Source organism: Callospermophilus lateralis, chromosome 4, assembly GCF_048772815.1.
Source record: "Callospermophilus lateralis isolate mCalLat2 chromosome 4, mCalLat2.hap1, whole genome shotgun sequence".
Classification (NCBI taxonomy): domain Eukaryota; kingdom Metazoa; phylum Chordata; class Mammalia; order Rodentia; family Sciuridae; genus Callospermophilus; species Callospermophilus lateralis.
In genome coordinates, this window is record NC_135308.1 from 143,103,052 (window position 1) to 143,128,425 (window position 25,374).

Below are 25,374 nucleotides of genomic sequence, written 5' to 3' on the forward strand. Positions count from 1 at the left end.
GTCTGTTCCCTTTATTCTCTTTTAAATGTCATCTTTCTCCAGTTTAAGTGATAGATGTATCTGACATGGATTAATTTTGAAGTCTTAACCTGTGTTAGTAATATTCTTTAGGTAAACATTGGTGGTATTATAGCACAGATACTTTCAGAATATCATGCAAATAGTGATGTTTCGTATTCCCATTGGCAACGAAATATTCACCAGTTCAGCCATAAGTGTTTAAGCTACTGCCAAACTTGCTACTTATTTAAAAAAAAAAAAAGTTAAATGAACACCAACTATGTTCCATATACTATGCTAATCACTTTTACATACAACTAAAGGCAAGTTGTATGGTAAGTGATAGAGCACATATCCAAATCCATTCCATCTGACTTCTAACTTATTTCCAGTAAGTTGTTGCCTACTAAATGCTCACAAATGTTGGCTGGACTATAGTATATTTAATAATTTATATTACTTATTTAACAATTGCAGTCTATATGTGGGAGAAAGTATATAATAAAGAATAACCATTACTTTTAGTTGTATCTGGGAAATTGTGAAAATCAGAAGTGAAAAACCTCTGGTGTCTTGAATTCTTCACTCTGCTCTAGAATAGTACTTAAACAATCTTGACAGAAAAGCTGTAACTGGAACATTATGGAACAAAGAAGAGGAAGAAGCTGCAGTAGTTATAATGTCCTTTACTCTGTTGTATTCTACACAACAGCTCTGAGTGTTCATATTATTCCAAGACATTAGAGGGATTTTATACCTTCTCCTCTGCTCAACTCAAAATAAAAGTGCTCAGTATCTATGGATATTTTCCTTCCACTAGGTTAGGTCTGCTTCTTACTGGTAGAAGATAATGGTTTTATGTTGTTTGTCAAATTTTAAAAATTAAAAATCACACTTAAAATAAGTAATATCTCCTTTTCATTCTTGACTTACACAGCATTTTATTGAAAGGCCTGACTGATTAAGCTGAATGTCTGTGTGCCTATCTAATGTTTAGGCATGTGTAGAGGATTCTGTGCCTTTGTCACTTTCAGGTTTTTAACTATATATATGGAATTGGCATGAAAAGGTAATGTGGGCTAGTTAGACACAATTTACCTCTAGATGATGCTTTTCTACTGTTCGGATGGCAAATAGGCAGAAAAAATATTGGAAGAAATTGTGTTTCATTTATCTCCCTCTAACTGGACAGTACACTGAAAAAATGAGAAATAATAAATCGTGAATCATAATTTTTTACAAATATTTTTACTTTGTAAAACTGGTTTAGTAAATTGGAACACAAACAATAGTTCCATATGTTGAAATTATGCGTGCTATTTTGTTTCTGTCTCAATTTGTCCTCTCTAGAAAATAATTTAACCCTTCTTTGCCTTAAGAATAAGCCTGTTGGAGCTGGGGCTGTAGCTCAGTGGCAGAACGCTTGCCTAACACATGTGAAGCACTGGGTTCGATCCTCAGCACCACATAAAAATAAAGGCATGCTGTCCATCTATAACTACAAAAAATTTAAAAAAAAAAAGAATTAGAGTATCAGTCATTGTCCATATATTTTAATTTGTTAACATTTTTAAAGTTCTGAGTTAGGGTTTTAAAAATAAGTTTATGGTTATGTTATAGAAAATTTACAAATATTGATATTTCTTATTATCTAATAACTGTAATATTTAATCCTGCATACTTAATAGTCATAAAACAACACATAAATCATTGCAAATACTTTCCATTAATCTTAAGGAAAGTGACATAAAATGTTCTCCTTTTGAACAATTTTGAGAGTAGCTCTCCTACCACGTAGTAACCCTTACTTTACCTTTCTACTTGCATTCCCCTGTTGGCCACTGGTCCTGTTATCTTTCTGCGCCCCCTACTTCATTTTGAGTAGGTAAGTGCCAGTGGCAGCAGGTGGGTAAGTAATTTTACCCTACTTTTATGAATGTACAGAATGTTATTTCTATACAGTATTTGATTGTTCTGTACAAGTAACCAAATATATGATTAATTGAATATATGTAAATGTATATTAAGAATGTGAATCTGTTGATAATTAAAATCCTTCATATATCATGGATATGGGTTCTGAAAATTGTAAAGTAGTTCCACTTTAGTGTATTTTAGAAGGTAGAGTATCTTTATGGAAAAAATATGCAAATTCTTACATAAATATTTTTATATTTCTATTCTGTCACAACTGATGGTTTCCCCATATCATAGGAAACCTTTACTCTTTGAGATTTTGATTTTTCACTTGTGTTTTTTTCTGATGGCCATGTATGGGTCAGGGAAATGGTTATTTATGACACCTGAATTGGGATACTTATAGTCATTTTCTAATAAAAATTATGAGAAAGGAATTCTTTCTAACATTAATAGAATTGTGGATTTAGGAAACAAAAACTTTAGGACATCTGTACAGTTGTATCACATTTTACTTTTCAAGTTTGCTTGACAGGGTCAGTGCTGCTTGCTCATTTAATAAAGCTGGACAGCATCCCAGTCAGCATCTCATCGGTCTTCGGAAAGCTGTTTACAGAACTGTAAGAGCCAACTTTCAAGCAGCAAGGCTAGCTACCCTATATATGCTGAAAAAATATCCTTTTCTGTCTGTATGTGAGAATAAACATTATTCCAAAGTCCATTATAGTTGCATCCTGTAAAAGTTAACAGTAGGTTTGGACTGTGGTTTTGAAGCTAATTTTCAGCATCATTTCTATGTTAAAACTGGAAATGCATTCCAGGGAAATGACAGTAACAGGAAGAAAGCTCTTCTGCTCTTGTGTGGCTTATTTTTAACAGGGAAAAAGAAAAAAACATCAAGAGCCTCCCTTCAGAGATCCACAGAATAAAGTCAAAAGAGCCTGGATTTGCTAGGTCTGACATTTTTAAAAATGGCTGAACATGGTAATAAACTGGCAACAGGAAATCCTTCCCCTTTCAAAAAGCAGACATTAGAATCAGATTGCCTAAATTCAGATTCTGACTGTTTTGGTTTCTGCCCAGGTGACCAGTTTCTTAATCTCCTGTACTTTACTCTCCTCATCTTTAAAATGGCAATAATAACGATTTTCTTCATTGTGTTTTTGTTCAGGTCAAATGAGTTAATGCATGTAAAGTGATCAGACAGTCCCTAGCATATAGGAAGCACTCAAAGACTACATGACAGTAAGTCTGTCACTTAAATTATACTAAATTAGGAAACTACTTCTGTTTGCCAGAAAATAAAAGTGTATATGATCTTTGTTTTAGGAAAATTTCCATGGCTATATTAAATCATGAGTAAATAAAGAGACTACCTCGTTATAAGTAAACAATGGAAAATATGCAATTATTAAAACAATAGTGATCTGGCCCTTAATACTTTAGTGTGAGATGATCTCCAAGTTTTATTTAGTGAAAAAAACAGCAAAGTGCTCAAAGCAATATTTATAGTATCCATGCATAAAGAGGACTATGTAAATATGTAAGGATAAATAAGTATTTAAGTGTTTGTGTGTCCAGGTGTATATGTCCTATAATTATTAAATTAATATCTCCAGATACACAAATATTTAAATGTAGATTTGCTTTTATGTATGTATGTATACAATACTTTGAAGGATACATAAGGTACGGCAATAAGGATTGCCTTTACTTTTGATAGCAAACCTAGGTGACTAAGTGATGGGGTAGAAAATAATTTTACTGGACCTCATGAATTTTGAATCTTATTCAAAAATTAATCGAATAAGAAAAATTTTAACTACCAAGTCAAGATGATTTTATTAGTTTAAAAAAAATCCAGCCATAGGAAATGTTAGAAAGCTCCCCACATCAATTTATTTATTAAAATACTTTAATCTTAGTATCTAAACATTATATATCACAAAGAATAAAAACTATACACTAATCTCACAAATAGAGATACAAAATATTTAACAAAGCATTTATAAATATAACCTAGCATCAAATCAAAATATTATCACAATATGACCGAATAGGCAAATTCTAGAAATGCAAGGATGTTCAATATCAAGAATTCTATGGATATAATTCTTTCAAAAACAATGAATGGCCAGGCACAGTGGTGCATATCTATAATCCCAGTGTCTCAGGCCATTGAGGCAAAAGGATCATGAGTTCACGGCTAACCTCAGCAACTTAGTGTAAAAAACAATAAAAAGGGCTGGGGGGTGCTAGGAATGTAGCTCAGTGGTAAAGTGCTTCTGGGTTCAATCCTCAGTACCAAAATAAATAAGTAAGTATATAAACAACAACAAAGAGGAAAACTAACTTTTTGATTGATATAGATATATGTCCATTAGGAAGAAAACAAAGGAAACAGCAGTGGTCTATGTCAGACAACCCAGAAAAGGTTTAGTGCCATTTACGATAGTAGTCTATGCAGTGTTAAGTAAATCATGTCTTGTATATGGACTGAAACAAAGAGAATTATTTACTGTAGCATAGTGGGGACCTGAGCTACAATACAATTCAAAAGGCAGGTGTTAAAAAGTACTAAATTAGCATTTTAGCACCTTTGAAGAGTCAAACTTTTTTTATTTTTTTTTTATTTATTTTTTCCTTTATTTTATTTATTTTAATGTGGTGCTAAAGATTGAACCCAGTGCCTCACACATGCTAGGTGAGCACTCTACCACTGAGCCACAACCCCAGGTTCCTAATTATTTAGACATTAAAATTTTTTTTAATATATGTATTTTTCAGTTGTGGATGAACCTTTATTTTTATTTATTTATTTTTATGTAGTCCTGAGAATTAAACCCAGTGCCTCATACATGCTAGGCAAGCACTCTACCACTGAACCACAATTCCAGCCCTAGACATTAAAATTTTTATTCACAAGTATCCTGCATCTGAATGTTGTTAATATGTAGGTCTTGAGATTAATCAGTGCTAAAAAATTGATATAAATCTCCAGCAAAAGTTCACAGTACATCGGGGCTAGGGTTGTGGCTCAGTGGTAGAGCGCTTGCCTGGCATGTGTGAGGCACTGGGTTCAATTCTCAGCACCACATATAAATAAATTAATACATAAAATAAAGGTCCATCAATAATTTAAAATATATTTTTTAAAAAAGTTCACACTATAGACTAGTAAACATAGTTTTTAACAATTTGACTGTTCCTTTTATGGTTTAATGAAAAGGCTTTGTTGATTGCCTTAACCTGATTTAACCTACCCCCTGAACTCTGAGAGTGACAATGTTACCAACTACATCTGTGTGGTGCCTTTTAAGGAGCTGGGCCTTGGACTTAGTGAAGAGCAGATTTCAGAAGAGGAAGCACATAACCTTACAGATGGCTTCAGCCTACCTGCATTAAAGGTAATCCATTTGCAGAAGAAAATTACTGAAGAAAAGACAGATACACTTGGATTATACCTGTGCTTTCTGAACATAAATGGGTGTATTTGTTTACCTTCCTTGTTTGCTGGATATCATCATCATAAATATGTTAATGATGTTTGTGACACTGTTTTTAAAAACTCAGAGAATCATACAGATCAAATTTATGTTTTGTATCAAAATTCTTAAAATTCTTTATATAAGAAATACCTTAAATTCGAGCTTGGAAATAAGTGAATTACTTTAATAGAAAGCCAGTACGAGTGATTTTTATGGTCAGCCATTTGTTTAAACAAACATGGACAAAGCATTTAAGATTTATATCTTAGGACGGGGCTGTAGCTCAGTGACAGAGCACTTGTCTAGCACGTGTGAGGCACTGGGTTCGAGCCTTGGCATCACATAAAAATAAACAAATAAAATAAAGGCATGCTATCCATCTACAACTGAAAAAAAAAACTATATCATCCCTTGAAAAAAAGTCCCTCAGATTTTTTTTATATTTCGTATATTAAGGAAAAGATTTTTCATATAGTAAAATCCACATGAAAGGGTATGATTGATTGCATAAAAATTAAACTTCAAACCTAAAATACTAATTAATTCTATTTCTTTTTTCTTTTATTATTAATTGATGCATTTTAATTATACTTAATAGTGGGATTCATTGTTAAGTGTCTATACCTGCACATAACATAATTTGGCCAAATATTGCATATTTTAATTACAAGAAGCTCAAAAAATTACAATGATTTATAACAAAGGGCTTGGATTTTTCCCATATAAAGAGTACTAAAGTACTAAAACTTAAAGGGTGTAGATCAGTGGTAGGTTGCTTGCCTGGTATACATAAAGCCCTGGGTTTGATCCCCAGCACTGCAAAAACAGACAAACAAAAAAACAAAGCTTATAGAAAACAGATCAGGTTAATGAACTGGCAGTTCACAAAGCAGAAATACAAATACTAATAAATATGATAAAATTTTAAATCTTGGTGATGAAAGAAACAAAAATAATAATCATTTTGCCAAGGATATTGAAAGTTAATATTCATTACCAATGATGAATCAGAGAGACCTCATACATTAATGGTGAGAGAATAATTTATTCACTTTAGCAGTGAATTCCAGTCTTCACAAAAGTGTGTATCCTTTCCTCCAGCAATTTTATAGACTTATCTAAGGAAATAATCAAAGATTTATCCAAAGCAGGTTCATATTACTATAGCAGCAAATGTTGGAAACAAATTATAAGTTTAATATAATGGGGAATTGGTAATGGTTATAATGAATACATTTGATGAACTTCTTTGTTAGAAGTAGCAAAATATTGAAGAAAAATGATAACATGGAAAAACAAGTTAAAGTAAGTTACAGAAATCATATGCATAGTAAGATTTTAGAAGTATGTTTAAGAAGTCAATCCAAATGTTCTAAATTCCTTTTTAGCCAGGTAGAGTGGCACACACCTATAATCCCAGCTACTTGGGAGGCTGAGGCAGGAGGATCACAAATGTGAGGCTATCCTGGCACCTTAGTAAGACTTTCTCAAAATAAGAAGGGGCTGGGGATGTGGCTCAAGTGGTAGCGCGCTTGCCTGGCATGCGTGCGGCCTGGGTTCGATCCTCAGCACCACGTACAAACAAAGATGTTGTGTCTGCCAAGTACTAAAAAATAAATATTAAAAAATTCTCTCTCTCCCTCTCTCGCTCACTCTTTCTTTAAAAAAAATAAAATAAAATAAGAAAGACTGGGAATATGCTCAGTGGTAGAATGTCCCTTGATTCAATCCCCAATCCAAAAACGAAAAAAAGAAAATCCTGTTTAGTATTTAGTATTCAGCAACTTCTTTTTAAATATTCTTTGTTTCTAGTCTTTAAAAAAATCACATGATAAGATGAAAACAAGTGCAAGTGTAGTTAAATTGACAGCATTTATCAAGATCCATTTTGTTTTGGGACTGTATCAACTTGTATCTTTTAAATTTTCTTTTCTATGTAAATTTTCTAATTCTGGAGCTAGTTGTATAACTCAGTGGGTTCAGTCTCCAGCCCCAGACCGCCAATTTTCTTTCTGATTCTCCTGTTTATTTTTCCCCTTTCCAGGGGAAATTTTAAATTTGCCTTTACTTATTCTTACCCTTATTCTAACCCACCTTAAATAAATAGCTCCATACAACTTAGCTAGAAGCCATCCTTCTTATCTCTCCTCCTACTTCTCACATTTAGTCAGCCAGCAGATTTTTGGGTCAGTTCTCTCTTTAAAATGTATTTTAAACTAACCTACTTTTTTCTGTATCCCCTCCTACCATTATAGTCTTAGCTACTGTCCTCTCTCTTCCTCTTTCCTTCCTTCCTTCCTTCCTTCCTTCCTTCCTTCCTTCTTTCCTTCCTTCCTTCCTTCCTTCCTTCCTTCCTTCTTTTTAGAAGGGAATCCCATTGTGTTGCCTAGTCTGGCCTCAAACTTGGAATTCTCCTGCCTCAACTTCACAACAGCTAGGATTATAGGTGCATGTCATTGTAGGCAAGTAAGATCATCTCTGGGTAGGCCACCACACTCATTTTCTTCCCAGTTTCCTCAAGTTTATTGATTTGAGAATACAATTTGACACACAAAGAGCTTTTCAGAGGCTGCAGTTGTAGCTCAGTGGTAGAGTGCTTGACTAGAATGTGTGAGGCATTAAGTTCGATCCTCAGCACCATTTAAAAAGAAATAAATAAAATAGAGATATCATGTTCATCTATAACTAAAAAAAAAAAGAGAGAGAGCCTTTTAAATACTTTATCCTTTAGATCAATAATTATACTTAAGCGGGGCTGGGGATGTGGCTCAAGTGGTAGTGTGCTCGCCTGGCATGCGTGCGCCCCAGTTCGATCCTCAGCACCACATACAAACAAAGATGTTGTGTCCGACAATAACTAAAAAATATTAAAATTCTCTCTCTCTCTCTCTCTCTCTCTCTCTAAAAAAAAATAATTATGCAAATCTTATTTTTATTTTTTGGTGCTACTAGGGGTTGAACCCAGGGCCTTATACATGCTAGTTAAGCCACATCATCAGCCCTGCAAAATTTTCTTAAGGAAATTATGCTAAATACAGTGAAGCTTTATGTATATAATAGCGAAAAATGGAGCAATGCCTAAGTGCTCAGCAATAAAGGACTAGATTCACATATTGAAAGACTGAGTAATAGCTATGACTTGCTTATTAAGATATTGTAAAGTCTTAGAGAAACATCTGTTTCCAGTGAAATAATCAGGATACATACATATATAAAGCAGTGTGGCCAGAATTCTGTTTTTTGAGAAAGACCAGGAGGGCTGGGATTGTGGCTCAGCGGTAGATCGCTCGCCTAGTACAGGCGGGACCTGGGTTCAGCACCACATAAAAAATAAATAAAGGCATTGTGTTGTGTCCATCTACACCTAAAAAAAAATATTAAGAAATACCAGGAGAAAATATTAAAATATTAATAATACTTGTTGGGGTGGTAGAACTTCAGGTAATTTCATTCACTTCCAAATTCAATATCATGACCATGCTTTACTCTACAAAGGAAATAAAGTATTTTATAAAGGACAATCTGAGAAATTCTTAAAGAAGAAAATTAAAGCCAGGTGCCATGGTGTACTCCTTTGATCCCAGCAGCTCAGGAGGCTGAGGATCACAAGTTCAAAGCCTGCCTCAGCAATGTAGCAAGGCCCTAAGCAACTTGGCAAAACCCTGTCTAAAAATTTTAAAAATGTAAAAGGATTGGGCTGGGAATGTGGCTCAAGTGGTTGCGTGCTCGCCTGGCATGCATGCGGCCCGGGTTCGATCCTCAGCACCACATACAAAACAAAGATGTTGTGTCCGCCAATAACTAAAAAATAAATATTAAAATTCTCTCTCTCTCTCTCTCTCTCTCCCCCCCCCTCTCTTTAAAAAAAAAAATGTAAAAGGATGTTAAGTACCTCTGGGTTCAATCCCTACTACCCTCCTCACCCCCTACAAAAAAAAAAAAAAAAAAAAATTGAGCAGAGCTGAGTTTATATATTAGCTCTGATTCTAACTGATCATTTGACCTTGAATAAACTATTCTTTGAACTTATCTGTAAAAGGATGTTGCCATATCCTCCTTGTCGAGTGTTAGATTAAATGACAAGACAAACAATATACCTATAGCAGGCTTGTCGTATAATGGGTATTCAAAAATAGTAATAAGTAGTATTCTTTAAGAAGGACTCAGCATGCGTTGGGGTGGTGGGGCATGGCACATGCCTGTAAACCCATCAACTTAATAGGCTGAGGTGGAAGGATGGCAAGTTCAAGGCCAGCTTTGGCAACTTAGTGAGACTCTATTTCAATATTTAAAAAATAAATAAATATAAAGAAGTGATATAGAGAATATAGCTCAGTGGTAAAAGCGTTCCTGGGTTCAATCCCCTGTACCAAAAAAATAAATTAATTAATTTAAATAAATAAAAGCTTGCTAAATTCTGACTATGTTCAAACCTAAAATATAGGCAGAAAAGAGAAAAGGTGGGTCCCATGGAGTTAGTCTTTTGTAGGTTTCTCTCTAGTTCTCTCTTGCCTCTTTATGGAGCCTTGAACAAATCATTGGTTCTGCATTTATGAAGATGGAATAATTACAGTGCCTACCTCCAAAGGATAAAATATTTGCCAGTTATACCTTGCATAGAGTAAGCAATTAATGTTAGCTGAATTTTTACCTTGCAGGTGATATGACCTGCTTTAAAATGTGAGACTGTTCTCTGGCCTTATCTCCCCATCTTACCCCCCCAATGATGCCAATTATGACTGGATCCTTTTTCTTATCCATATTGTTTTTCACATCAGGCTATAACAGCGTTTTTATATTTGCCTTATTTTGACAAATAGCTCATCTGTAACCAAACTCAATAATTGTGTAGTTGTTAGGACTATCAGGCTCCAGAATAAGCCTTATCTTGATATCTGTAAACTACTACAAGTTCCTATTATATTCAAAACTTAGGTCTTTCCACCTTTTATAGTTTCCACTGTACTCAGATAAGGAATTTTAAAATGGATTTTTATAAATTAAATTTTAAAAGAAACTTCTTTTTCAAAAGAGTAACACTGAAGTTTTATAAAAATACCTAATGAAAGATGGTTTACAAATGAATCAGTTTTCCTTTGTAATCTTCATTGTGCCCTTTAAAGAAAATACATTTTGAACTAATCTTTTTATTGTTCATATATATTCCCTCAGGAACACTTAGCAATAGGGAATGTTGCACCTGTGTTTGGAAAACAACCTTCTGAAAGAAACCTATAAATACCTAGTACAGGAGCTGTCCCAGTACTTGATACTATCTATAGTCAGGTGCCACTATTTTCAGCTCTTTTAAGTTTTTAACTAGTTTTTTGCTGTTGTTTTATTTTTTTATATTTTTTTAAATTTATTTTTTTAGTTTTAGGTGGACATAATATCTTTATTTTATTTTTTATGTGGTGCTGAGAACTGAACCCAGTGCCTCACACATGCTAGGCGAGTGCGCTACCACTTGAGCCCCATCCCCAGCCCCTTGATTTTTTAAATTAAAAAAAAAATAGTTGTAGATGTACACAATAGTTTTGTTTTACTTTTGTTTATTTTTATATGGTGCTGAGGATCAAATCCATTGCCTTACACATGCCAGGCAAGCACTCTACCACTGAGCCACAACCACAGCCCTTAACTAGTTTTTTAAACTATAAAGTACTACGTTTTGTGATTTTAAAAATGAATCTACATATTGTGAAATGATTTAAGTCAAAGTTTTCTTGTTGCCCATAAATTATGGGTGTTCTCTTACTCTGAACACCTTACTTATCCAAAGAATAAACAGATAAAAACACACATGCTTCTGAGTTTTTGGATTAAATATATAATATGACAGTAATTAGGTAAAAATTAGTCTTTTTAAAAGCAGCAGTTTGCTATGTCAACTTTATTCTTTTAGATGCTCCTGCCAAGGGAGCATCCTGATTTACACTTAAACCTCCTGCTCCCTAGAATTCTCTTTCCTCTTGATGGTGTCATGGATTGGTTCTTTCAAGTGATGCTAATAGATACCTTCCTGGCCAACTCCCTTCCTCTCTTTTCTTCCCTTTCCTTTCCTCTCTCATCTGTGTATACACATGTTCACACTGGCTATTCCCTTTCTCTACGGTATTTTATCCCATATCTCCATTAACCAAGAAATACTATATTTTACTTGTTGATTATTATCTGTTTCCACCCCATACTTGAATGAAGTTTCATCAAGGTGGGGATTTTCTTTTTCATTTTTGTTCCTATGAAGATGCATTGTCAGTACCCCAAACATTGCCTTACCCACTGTAGTGCTCAATAAGTATTTTCTGAATGAACAAATGCAGTTTGTTTTTTATTTTTTGTTTGGTACCAGGGATTGAATTCAGGGGCACTCAACCACTGAACCACATCCCCAGCCCTATTTTGTACTTTTATTTAGAGTCAGGGTCTCACTGAGTTGCTTAGCACCTCGCCATTGCTGAGGCTGGCTTTGAACTCGAAATCCTCCTGTCTCAGCCTCCCAAGCTGCTGGGATTACAGGTGTGCACCACTGCGCCAAGCTACAAATAGTTTTAATAATTAAATAAGAAAACATGTAATAGTTCTAGTATTTTCTCTGTGTAAAAAATTGTTAAATAATTCATGAAGAAAGACTCACTTTTAATAAATATATTGTGTCTCATCAGCACCTCTCATCTATGGTGGAACTGTACTAAATCACATATGTGTTACTTGCTATACTGAGATCATAAGTTACCATGTGTGATGACTACATAATTTGGTATATATATAATAATATATAATATTCTTGGCTAATTTTAAGAGTTAGTTCAGCTTTCAGAGTAAAGCTTTCACTATACTTGTTGGCTTTGAATTCATTCATGATTCTAAATACCTCTTGCTTGGAGAAGAGGAGTAACATTCAACTTTAGCTGATGACCTGATACTCAGTTTCTTTACTCAGCAATAAGAATTGGTAATATGATTTATTTTTTAGAACAGGGTCTGAATATCATTGCATGAATTGGCTCGTTTGTCTCCTTTTTATAATAGTCATTTAAATAGAAAATTGTGCTTTTCCAATAGTAAGAGTTTGAAAATCATCTAAGAATTGATTAGGAATACAAGTTTTTCTGTCACCCCATATTTAAACATTGACTGCTGATGTAACAGGCTACCCAGTTCATCAGGTACTTGTGGATATTAAAGAATTCAGGAAAGTTACGGATATGGGAAGATATGAGAAAATAAGGGCTTTAAGGCCCTGGATTCAATCTCCAGCTACCAAAAAGAAAATCTTTTTACAGGGCCTGTGAAGTTAAAGTTTATCATAATGACCGTAAAATATTACTTGGCTTTTTCCAAGTTCCAAACAAAACCAGTCATGTTTTTTATTTAATAAGTGGATTGCAGAAGAACATAACTAGATGTCTTGAGCAAAATTCATGTTGGTTTCAGTTATCTACTGTTTGTGACATGCCTAACATATGTCTGAGGTCAAACTAATATACTTAGGAATTGAAATAAAGATAACTGCACTTAAAAAAAGAGGGAGTTGGTTTCAACTTACTATATTCATTATTTCAGATAAAGTAAAAATTTTAAACCAAAAGTTAAGATAGGCAGATAAGAAGATTTGTAGTTTGTTTTAAATGTTTACCAGTGTTTTTTATTGGTCAGTTCTTTTTTTTCTTTTTTTTTTTTCCTTTAGGTGTTGTTTCAACTCTGGGTGGCACAGAGTTCAGAGTTCTTCAGACGGTTAGCCCTGTTGCTTTCTTCAGCCAACTCACCTCCAGGGCCCTTACTTTCTCCAGCACTCTTGCCTCATCGTATTCTGTCTGATGTGATTCAAGGTCTACCTCATGCTCATTCTGCCTGTTTAGAAGAGCTTAAACGCAGCTATGAGTTCTACCGGTACTTTGAAACCCAGCACCAGTCAGTACCCCAGCGTAAAACTCAGCAGAAGTCAAAAGAACTAAATAATGTTCACACAGCAGTACGCAGCTTGCAACTGCATCTGAAAGCATTACTGAATGAGTAAGTTTAGAGGCCATTTAAGGAAATGTCCCTGTGATTAGCAAGCTTCATTCTTGTGCCATTATAGTTGTTGGCTTGTGTCCTAGTTAAAAAGAAGAAACAAAATTGAGACATGCAGCATGAAGGATGGTTTATAGCTACAAATGTAGCAGAGAAACAAAGATTTATAATTACTAACTTTGAAGAGTCACTTATAGTTTTTACTTTTCCTGATTTTAACAGAAAACGTAGAAAGATAGGACAAAGCCAGTGTTCATTGTCTTTGAAAGCTGAGATGGAGAAGATTATGAAAAAATGAGCTGCTTTTAACTCCCTTAAGGTAGGGTTTTAAAACTGGAACCTGCAGTCTGAGAGAATACCTGCCAGCACTGCAATAGTACAAGAGCCATTATTACACAGTTGGAGAGTTATATGTTGTTATTTTTCTAAAGAAATTATAGCAGATTTGTAAATTTTTCTGTGGCACAGAACTAACTTTTTGACTTCAGTTGAACAGGAAAAGGTAGGGCCCACAGTTTATATTTGTTGATCTTCTGTTTTGCATAATATTGGGTGTTCTACCATAATTTTAAACTTTTTTTGTCCTACTTTGGTATACCTTTATCAATTAAAAAAATACTATTTTCAGGGCTGGGATTGTGGCTTAGCAGTAGAGTGCTGGCCTCGCACGTGCAAGACCCTGGGTTTGATCCTCAGCACCACATAAAAATAAATAAATGAAATAAAGGTATAAAATAAATAAGTAAAATACAGATATTGTATCCAACTACAACTAAAAAAATAAATAATATATTTTTAAAAAATACTATTTTCAGCCAGGTATCATGACACATTTCTGTAATCCCAGCAACTCTGGAATCTCAGGGCAGGCAGATCCCAAGTTCAAGGCCTACCTGAAAACTTAGTGAGACCCTGCCTCAAAATAAAATAAATAAAGGTCTGAGGATATTGATCAGTGGTAGAGCAGTTGCCTAGAGTGGTTGAGGCTGGGTTCAACCCTCAGTCCTACAAAATAAATAAGTAAATAAAACCCTATTTTCTCTATTTCTTTCTTTCTTTCTTTCGCATATAAAGCAGGGCTTATTTAAAAAGGGGTAATGTAGACTTCTCACCGGAGGGAGAAGGGGGCCATAGCTGATATCTTAGTATCCCAATAAGTGAGGGTATTCTGCTTTTTCACAAGTCCCAGGCTTCCTTTGAATTTCATCTATTTCTGCATGGAAATTTTCACATTTAAAATCTGAGTTAAAGCATATAATATCTATGAGGCGAAAGTAATAACCGCCATACTACAGAAACCAGAATGTAATCTGAATATAATCATTTCCAATGCAACTTTTCTCTAACAGTTAAATGTCCATACTGTAGGACTGGATCAAATGGATGATTGAGTTCTTGTTGTGTTGGTGTTCAGGAAGGTCATAGGAATTTATTGAACTCATAGATTATAGTTGATGTCTTTGACTCAGATTACCAGGCAAGAAATAGTAGAAGGACAGCAATTAATTTTATAAGATAAGAAAATGGGTCAAAAGGACTTGATATATCAATAAAATGAAAACCCTAGTTTAAGTGGAATGAGGAAAGATAAGATGTATATAGAGGATAGAAATTTAAGGTCAGAAAGACATTTTGAGAAGATAAGTTTTACCCATCAGTTGGAGAGCTGGGATAGTCAGATATAAAGCTCCTAAGGAAAATGAAAAAGCCATGAGGTAGAGTGTTCTAGTGTTCTATATCTGCTGTTCTAAGAAAGCAGGTAACTGCTAACCCAATTCTTAGCAAGGAACATGGGAGATAAGGCTCTCTCCACTTGAGTGGGTAGAGGTTGGATCAATAACAGAGAAAAATAAGATTTCCATGAAAAGGTTATATTAGCAAAGCCAGAGTGTCCGAAGAATTAATTTTGGGGAATAGAATCAGAAGTACACTGGGTATATTGAAATGCATTAAAGGGAAGGAAGATGACTTAGGGAAGGAAGAGTGCTACCATGGGTGGACATGAATACAGAAAAGAGGCTTGGTACCCTGGGTAGGAATTGTAGGATATACAGGAGGTATGTGTCCTGTTTTGAAATGTAATTTTTGTATATACTACTATATCCAATCTTTCTAACTATTTGAACTAGAAAATATATCATTCACAAATTATTATATGATTTGTTCTGTAGTTCTGTTATACACCACTTTTAAAAGTATTATCTTAAAAAATTATTTTATGTTTCATATTTTGAAACCCTCTTTTTGTGTTTCACTGCTCTCTCTCCCTTGTCCCCTCGGCTCTTCCCACTCGCCATGCCTCCCTGTCAGACCATATTGCCTCTTACCTACACCGGGGCATTGACCTCCACAGTGTGCACTGCCAGGTTAAGTTTGCCGAGGCATGTATTTGCTTTCTCATTTAACTGAAAATCTTCACTGGTTTCCAAGTACAGCAGCTTAAAGTCTATACAAAACATTCTATGGAAAGGGTAGCCATAATCTGGCCACAGTCCAAGTTTCTATCTTTATTTCTCATTCCTTTCCTTCAGTCCTGCCAAAACTGTGTAAATGCCCTTTCCCATGTTCCATTTACTTTTTGTAAAAGCACAAAATTATCCATCCTTCAATGTTTCCTCAAAGTATCTCTTCCTTAGCTGTTCCCCATCTGTGCCCATAGCTGGTCATAATTTTCCTCTCATCTGAATTTCGTATGACTATCTGTGTCTCTGTTGTGTTATCTTTTGGGAACTAGATTCAAACCAGCAGTACCAGCTTTGTGACTCTGGGCAAGTTTATTTAACTCTCTGAACCTAATTCCTTATGTGTAAAGTGAAAATAAAGTGTTTTAACTTTTTATACATATTGTACTTTTATATATATGATAATTTTCCTGTTTCAGTTATTAATTTTTAATAAGTAGGAGATGGGTCTAATTTATCTTTATAGCTCATAAAATGACTAGTATGCATGTAAGAAATATTTTTAAACACTTTTTAGTTGTTGATGTACCTTTATTTTTTATTTATTTATATGTGATGCTGAGGATTAAACCTGGTGCCTCACACTGCTAGGCAAGTGCTCTGCCACTGAGTCACAACTCCAGTCCCAAGAAATATTTTTTAATCAATACATGATTTAAAAAAAAAAAAAAAGACTTTTTTGCTGGAGGGTGTGCTAGGGAATCAAATCCAGAGCCTCATGTGGGTTGGCCAAGAGCTCTATCACTGAGCTCTAACCCCAGCCTCATTTACCCATTTTAAATGTACAGTTCAGTGGCATCAAATACATACGCATTGCTGTGTAACCATCACCACCATTCATCTTCATTCCTTTTTTTAATCTTATAAGCTTGATTTTTTTTTAAGAGAGAGAGAATTTTTTTTTAATATTTATTTTTTAGTTTTCGGTGGACACAACATCTTTATTTTATTTTTTTAAGGTGGTGCTGAGGATCGAACCCAGCACCCTGTGCATGCCAGGCGAGCACGCTACCACTTGAGCCACATCCCCAGCCCAATAAGCTTGATTTTTTTTAAGTAAACCTTATTTTTTAAGTAAACCTTATTATGAAAAATAAATTTTTCATTTCATATTTTAGAAGTCTGTTCCTATTTTTCTCTATTGCCCAGGGTTATAATTCTTGAAGATGAACTTGAAAAGCTTGTTTGTACTAAAGAAACACAAGAACTAGTGTCAGAGGCTTATCAAATCCTAGAACAGAAGTTAAAGTTGATTGAGCCCCATGTTCAAGCAAGCAACAATTGCTGGGAAGAAGCCATTTCTCAGGTGGACAAACTGCTACGGAGAAATACAGATAAAAAAGGTACCTGTGAGAGATTTTCCTGCTCTGTATATTGAACATGCACATTTCACTCTGGTGGAATTTTATTAGATGGATTTCTTGTCTGCATGATGAAACTGACCACAAAATTTCTTAGTTTACTAAAAAAAAAAAAAAAAAAAATTTGAATTTATATGTACAACTTGACACTGAATTCAAAGGCTTGGCTCTTTTTTGTGTATGTGTATGTGGTACTGGGAATTGAACCCAGGGGCACTTAACCACTGAGCCACATCTCCAGCCCTTTTTATATTTTATTTAGAGATAGAGTCATGCTAAGTTGCTTAGTGACTACCTAGGTTGCTGAGGCTGGCTTTGTACTTATGATCCTCCTGCCTCAACTTCCTGAGCTGCTAAGATTGCAGGCGTGTGTCTCCGTGCCCAGCTTCTTATTCTGAATTTAGAACATTCAGTGAATTGTGTCTCCTTTTATAAAAACTGAAATGAAGAGATAAATTTTGTTAGTATTTTCTATTATCAGAACTTCTAAAGACACTTACAGTTAGGGTAATAAAAGTTACCTTTAGGATAAAATAATGAGTTTGATAGTTAGGGTCCTCATACTTAAGTTATCTTAAGATACTTACATCAGTTATTCAGAAATAATATATAAATTATATATAATAGTGCTACATATTCATTTTTATGGGTCCACGTGTATTAAACACCATTATTTAATGGTAATATATCAGATCACTTTGTGATGCTAGGTAAAAACACAATCCTTTTTGTTTTGTTTTGTTTTTTGACATTAGAGACTGAACCCAGAGGCACTTTACCAATGAGCCACATCCCTGTCCCTTTTTATTTTTCACTTTAAGACAGTGTCTCCCTAAGTTGCTTAGGGCCTTGCTGAGTTGATCAAGACTGGCCTCCAACTTTTGATACTTCTCTAATTTGCCCTAGCCTCTCAAGTCACTGGGATCACAGGTGTGCTCCACCATGCCTGGCATAAAAAGGCAGTCTTGAAGTTGAGTGCTATGGCTGGCTCATGCCTGTATTCCCAGCTACAGGGTTCACAGGGCAGGGTCATCTGAGGCAGGAGAATTGCAAGTTCAAGGCAAGCTTATGAAACTTAGCAGAGAAGTGTCTCAAAATAAAAAGGCCTGTGAATGCAACTCAGTGTTAGAGCACTTGCCTAACATGTTTGAGGCCCTGGGTTTAATCCCCAGTACTGGGAGGTAAGAGAAGCAGTCTTGAGGTTTTTCCACCAAACTGCTTTTTTTTTTTTTTTTTTTTTTTTTTCGTAGATGGATAGAATACCTTTTATTTTATTGTTTATTTATTTTTATTTTTTAAAAATATTTTTTAGTTATACATGGACACAATACCTTTATTTGGTTTATTTATTTTTATGTACTGAGGATCAAACCCAATGCCTCACATGTGTGAGGCAAGTGCTTTGCCACTGAGCCCCAGCCCCAGCCCTTTTTTATATATTACTTTATATCTAAATGTAATAATAATTGTAGTTCATAATTTTTTTCTCCAAAGGATAAATCTACTAAAGAATTTTAATATCTGCAAGTGATCAAATACATTAATTTTTCTATTCTAGAACTTTTGAGTACATATTCTATAAGGAGAAATACAGAAATATTTGTGGTATTAAAAGAGCATCCTTGACTAAGAGGGTAGGGTAGCTCAATGGTAGAGCATGTGCTTAACATGCAGGTGGCCCTGGGTTCAATTCCCAGCACCAAAAAATAAAAGTATATCCCATTCAACCCTCCTAGTGGCCATGGCTATACAAATTTAAATAAAACGAATGTTTTAAGAAACAAGTGCTTTAGTCAGTCACATTTTTTTGTGTTTTATTTAAAAATCACTTCGAATTTTTAGAAAAATTGTAAGAGTAGTTCAAAATACCTTTCATCCAGATTCCCTGGTTGTTGCCATTCTACCACATTTGTTTTTTCTTTGTATGGGTCTGTATGTTTGGATAATTCTTTTGAGAGTGGTGTTACTCTGAACAATAGAAGAGTAAGTTGCAGACATGAAGTCCCATCACCCTAAATACTTCTGTAAAAAAAAAGGAGGGGTGGGGGCTGGGGTTGTGGCTCAGCGGTAGAGCACTCGCCTCACACATTTGAGACCTGGGTTCCATCCTCAGTACCACATAAAAATAAATAAACAAAATAATTTTAAAAAGAATAGATTTTTTTAATTAATTTTTTTATTTATATATGACAACAGAATGCATTACAATTCATATTACACATATAGAGCACAAATTTTTCCTATCACTGGTTATATACAAAGTATATTCACACCAATTCGTGTCTTCATGCATGTACTTTGGATAATGATTTTGTAATTTTGAAAAACATGGACATTCTCATACGTAACTTTAGTATGCCATCAAGACCAGGTAATTAACACTGATGTTATATTGTCATCTAATCCTCAGAATCTATTCATATCTTACCAGTTATCTTTTTAATATGTCTAAATCTAGATCATGTGCACATTTAGTTGTTGTGTTCTCTGTTACTCTTTAGCCTGTTCTTAAAATCTTTCATGATAAATATTTTGTGAAGAAATACTTAGAGGGGCTGGGGTTGTAGCTCAGTGGTGGAGCGCTTGGCTAGCATCAGTGAGGCACTGGGTTTGATCCTTGGCACACATTAAAACAACAACAGCAAAAAATAAAGATTAAATTCTTAAAAAAAAAAAAGAAGAAGAAGAAAGAAATACTTAGAGGTTGTATAAATATAGCCTTTCTATCAAAATTTTACTCACTATTAATACATATACCCCATATGACTCAAAAATATTATTCCTATGTATTTAGCTAAGGCTATCAAACCTTCATGTTCAGCCAGGTGCAGTGGTGTGTATTTGTAATCTCTGCTACTCGGGAGGCTGAGGCAGAAGGATCACTTGAGATAAGAAGCTGAAGAGCAGCTTGGGTAATACAATAAGACCCCATTTCAAAGGAACAAAAAATAATAAGCTTTTTGTTCATAGGCTGGGAGTGTAACTCAGTAGTAGAGTGCTTGCCTAGTGCATGCAAGGCCCTGGGTTCCAGCCCTAGCACTGCTAAATACATAAATAAAACAAAAACTTAGTTTTCACAAAACTACATACATATTTACAGTGGCTTTGTTTGTAATTAGTAAAAACTATAGGGCATTTATCCTTCAGTTGCTGAATAAAATGTTACATTCATCCATCCAATAGAAAGCTACTCAGGGATTAAAGGAGTGAAGCATGTAATAGTGTGAATGAATCTCTAAGCATTATGCCAAGTGAAAGAAGCAAGACTGAAACCACTTTATGCTATATTATTTCATTTATATGGTATTATTAAAATTGCAGAGGATCAGAAACCAGATCAGTGGTTGCTGGGAATTAGAGATGGAGGGAGGAATGAGTTATAAAGAGCCCGCATAGGTTTTTATTTGGGTGATAGAACAATTCTGTATTTTGGTTGTGGTAGTTCTATGACTATGTAATTTACTAAACTCATAAAATTATATGCCAAAAAGTGAATTTTTTAAAGAGAATGAAATAAATTAGCTTATATTATTTGGATCCATTTGCTTTAGTCATTGCTTGAATTCAGTGTTTTTGTGATGGTTGCCAATTGGTAATTTTCTAGTTCTATTTTTCCTTTTACATTTATTAGTTGGCACGCTACTGTAAGATAAAATATCCCCTTTCCCCACACATTTACTTATTTATATCAGTAAACACTTATGGATTCTAATTTTATCCAGTGAATCATAACTCAGTACTATTATGATTTTGTTGCTCAATTTGTCCAAGATTTGACCAGAGGCAGCCTGTTTGAGCTGATTTGTAACAGTGTCATTCTTTGAGCACTTCCATTACTTTCTTGTACTTTCCTTGCACTACCCTTGACATCAGCCATGTCTCTAAGAAACCCTAGTCCTTTTTAACAGAGAATGGCATTTAGAAACCAAAATCTGGGGGCTAGGTATACATCTTGCCCCTGGAATGTTACTGCTTTTATACCCTTTCAGTGTATGGATGGAACTACAAAATTTGTATATGTATATATGGACACATAGACACATCTATTTCTATATCTATTTGTCCATGTTTGTTATAAACCATGAGTCATTCTAATACCTCTAATTCAATTTCAACAGTACATGGTTTATTCTGTCCTCTGCCTTTCCATATTTGTACCTGCCTTCCCTGATTGTGAAAAACTTGGCTACCATCTTCTTCAAAATATTTACTTAACTCAGTCCCTTTGTATAAAACTAATCACTTGACGCTGTGGGCTGTCTCATAAACTACATGGCCACTAACTCAAACCTTCTCAGAGTTCTTCCCATTCTGGACTATCTTGCTTTGACTATACCAGCCCATGCCAGCCAAGAGTCTTTCCAACTCTGGTCTCAGCATCTTGCCATTCCTTGCTGGCTCTTTATCCCCAGCGTTCAGACAATTCATACAGGCTACCTCTTGCCAGCTACAAGTTAGTTCCTCATTGGTATCTGACTGATTCCCACCAGTTGATACTTTAGTTGACCATATCATTCTTAAAATTTTCTTTGAATATTTATTTCATAAAAAATAGGGTGCTTATATCCTTAAAATTTTAAAAGCACAAAAGAGTAGAAAGGTGATAATGAAGTTTCTATGAAGTCGCCCCAACCACTTGATTGCCTTCCCTATAGGTAACTGCTTCTTCCAGTTTCTCCTGTATCCTTCTAAAGATTTTATACATATGTTAATATAAACAAATATTACTATTTTAAAATTCATTATAAATATCTTGTTAAATATTATTACATCATTATATATTATTATAATATTATGTATTAAATTATTATAATTAATATATTATTGCATGTTAAATTATTATATTATATATTAAAATTATTAAATATCTTGTTCTTTCAAATTGACAGCATATTCAGCTGCATTATGTACCATTTATTAAATCTCTTAATGAATGCTTATGGTGTTTTCAGCCTTTTCCTGTGTTTAGGAGCCATTTGTAATTCCCATCTTGACAGCTATCTATCCATACACTTTGTCCATTATTTTGATTGCCCACTTTCTTATTGATTTGTGGAAGCTCTTTTATGTGTTAGTGAAATGATCCTCTGTGAAATAAAATGCAACAGTTTTCCTGGTTTATCATGTAACTTTTGGTTTTTGTTTATGATAGGTTTTCCCTATAAAGATATTCTTTTTTTTTTTTTTTTTAAAGAGAGACAGAGAATTTTTTAATATTTATTTTTTAGTTTTCGGCGGACACAACATCTTTGTTTGTATATGGTGCTGAGGATCAAACCCGGGCCACATGCATGCCAGGCGAGCACTCTACCGCTTGAGCCACATCCCCAGCCCATAAAGATATTCTTACTTTTTTTGTTTCTTATGGGTTTTTATATCATAGTTTAAAAGATTCTTTATTTTGGATTTATTTTACAAATTCCCTCCTGATTTCTTCTAATACTCAATGTGGTTTCATATTTTTACATTGGCATTACTTAAGAATTGCCATAGAGGGTTGGGGTGTGGCTCAGTGGTAGAGTACTTCCTTACTATGTTCAAGAACCTGGGTTCAGTCCCTAGCATTAAAAGAGAATTACAATAGAAAAGAACCTCCAGAAAACAATAGTTTCCCATTATTAAAAATATCACATTATCTAAAATTCTTAACATTCATAACCTCTGGGGCCTTCAGATTGTTATAGTGTAATCCCTGATTTTTTTAAATCAATATGCATTTTAACAAGATCCGATCGTGTGTTTGCACATTAAAATTTGAGAAACTGCTCCAGCACAGGGGTCTGCAGTTTTTTTTCTGTGAAAGACCAGGCAGCAAATATTTTGTTTTGTAGGCCATCTGGTGTCTGTTGCAGCTATTCAGCTCCTTTAGTAGTGTGAAAGCACCGCAGACTGTATTTAAACAAAGCAGCATTTTAATATAAGGTCTTTAACAATCATTCCTGCTCTCAGGAAGTAGAATTGAGGGATAAAGTGATCAGGGAACTTTTTTTATTTTATACCCTTCTGTACTATGTGAAGTTTTTTCCATGAACATGTGGTTAAAAATCTGGAGTTCAAAGAAAATTTTTAAGGTATAATTTTAGATAATGGTTGTAAATATCAGAGAAATCCATTCAAAGGCCTCTTGTTTTAGTTGGGCTGCTTGTTGGTGGTTAATTTTATTTTTCCACCTCAAACTTTTCACAGAAAAAGAATAAGCATATGGGCTGGGGTTGTGGCACAGAGGTAGCCCACTTATTTACCATGTGTGAGGCTCTGGATTCGAGCCTCAGCATCACTTAAAAATAAAATAAAGATATTGTGTTCACTAAATGTTTTTTTTTTAAAAAAAAAAAAAAAGGAAAAAAATAAGTATAATATAAGGAAATGCAAACACATGATTAGGTTTGTATAAGACCAAAGAGGAGAAAAAGATGAAGTTGAAACTTGAGAGATACCCCCTCCTTTCCCCCAAATGTTTTACTGATATGCTAAAGTAAAAATTCCTTCAAATAAATTCAATAGAGCATACATATACCTCTTATTCTCCCAGGACTGTAAATTCACTGTTGAGCTTATGATTGGTACTTGGTAGATTTTTATTAAATGGATTACATGCTGGAGCAGGTTCTCCATGGAGTATTAAATATTCTTTGAGCTGGTTGAACACCATTTATAGCTTAAAATTGGCCATGGAGATTAGAAATCAGCAAGTGCTATGAATTGGATGTTTGCTTTGTTAGAGAGCTAGATTATCAGCACATTGTTGAATGTTCCTCTTTATCGTTATTGATAGTAGTATCTTGGAAGCTGGAATGAGGCTCAGTGGTAGAGCGCTTCTTGCCTGTCATGTGTGAGGCCCTACGTTCCATCCTTAGCATTAGGGGAAAAAGTGGTGATCTGTCTTTAAGACCGTTCCTATTCTTTGAACAGATTTTTTTGGTTCAATAGTATTTATACTGTGTATCAGATACTGTTGTGAGGCAAAGAAGAGAAAAAACCAGTCCTCTTCTCCAAAAGTTTAATTTAACTCAGTTGTAAATCTGCTGGTGTTGTTAACTTTAGTATCTTTGATTTTTTTGTGATAAAATTTAGAACAAGATGAACTATGAAATTGACAAAGTTTTAGTATCAGGGATATTTTTGCTATATATCCATTCATTTGTGGATGGCCTGATTCTCATCTTTATTCTGCCCTCCACCTTTTAAAGGAAAGCCTGAAGTAGCCTGTGAAAACCCACATTGTACTGTAGTACCTTTGATGCAGCCTACTCTACACATTGCAGACAAAGATCCAATCCCCGAGGAGCAGGTAAGAGGGAAAATTACCCTTTATTACTTCCAAAGAGTTTCACATACAAAGTTTGCCTGCCTTTCTTCCTTCCTTCCTTCCTTCCTTCTTTTCCATCCTTTCTTTCTTTCTTTTCTTTAATATATTTTAGTTGTAGATGGACACAATATCTTTATTATTTATTTATTTATTTATTTATTTTTATGTGGTACTGAGGATTGAACCCTGGGCCTCACACGTGTGAGGCATGTGCTCTATCACTAAGCTACAACTCCATCCCACCATCCTTTCTTTTAAGTGACATAATTGTCAAATAGCTGATTGCAGTTCTGTTTCTAATGAATTTCAAGATCACAATATAAATTATTGAATTTATACAGAGGCATTAGTTCCTAATCCCCTGGATTTGAATTCCTTGAAACCACCAGATTTCTTGTCCAAATGTCCACTTCATAGAGACTTTTAAAGTGCTTAAACACAATAAAGATTAGTGTTTGACCAAAGTTGCCTTCTGGAATCCTGGAAACATTTTTATCTTAATTTGTGTGGTGGTTGCTAATATGCATACATGTGTAAAAATCTATACCTTGAGATTTGTGCACTTGACTTCATGGATGTTATACCACACATTTTTAATGGTTGCATTAGTTAGTCAAAGATTTCTCTTGTTCAGTCTAAGTAAAATTTCCTTCAGTCATATTATCTTTCATTTTCTTATTATAAATGGAAACCAAATTAGCTAGTTTAACAGACAGATAATTTATTTAAAACCATTAACTAGCTTACAGGACATTTCAGAAGACTAGATAAACAGGCTTGAGCCAGGCTGGGGTTAACAGCCAAACTCACTCAAAAAGAAC

At 34.4% G+C, this 25,374-nt stretch overlaps 1 protein-coding gene across 3 annotated transcripts in view; it reads left to right on the forward strand.

Annotated features, from left to right (window-relative positions):
- Vezt (vezatin, adherens junctions transmembrane protein) overlaps positions 1-25,374 on the forward strand; it is a 70,666-nt gene that overhangs the window by 39,227 nt on the left and 6,065 nt on the right. For 2 of the 3 annotated variants that reach the window (XM_076853213.1, XM_076853214.1), the window contains exons 6-10: positions 2,453-2,590; positions 5,177-5,324; positions 13,096-13,421; positions 17,033-17,226; positions 24,435-24,535. In XM_076853213.1, the coding sequence (XP_076709328.1) occupies positions 2,453-2,590; positions 5,177-5,324; positions 13,096-13,421; positions 17,033-17,226; positions 24,435-24,535 (907 nt within the window). Of the gene's footprint in view, positions 1-2,440; positions 2,591-5,176; positions 5,325-13,095; positions 13,422-17,032; positions 17,227-24,434; positions 24,536-25,374 lie in introns of all 3 variants that reach the window. The other variant, XM_076853212.1, reaches the window with a different exon arrangement.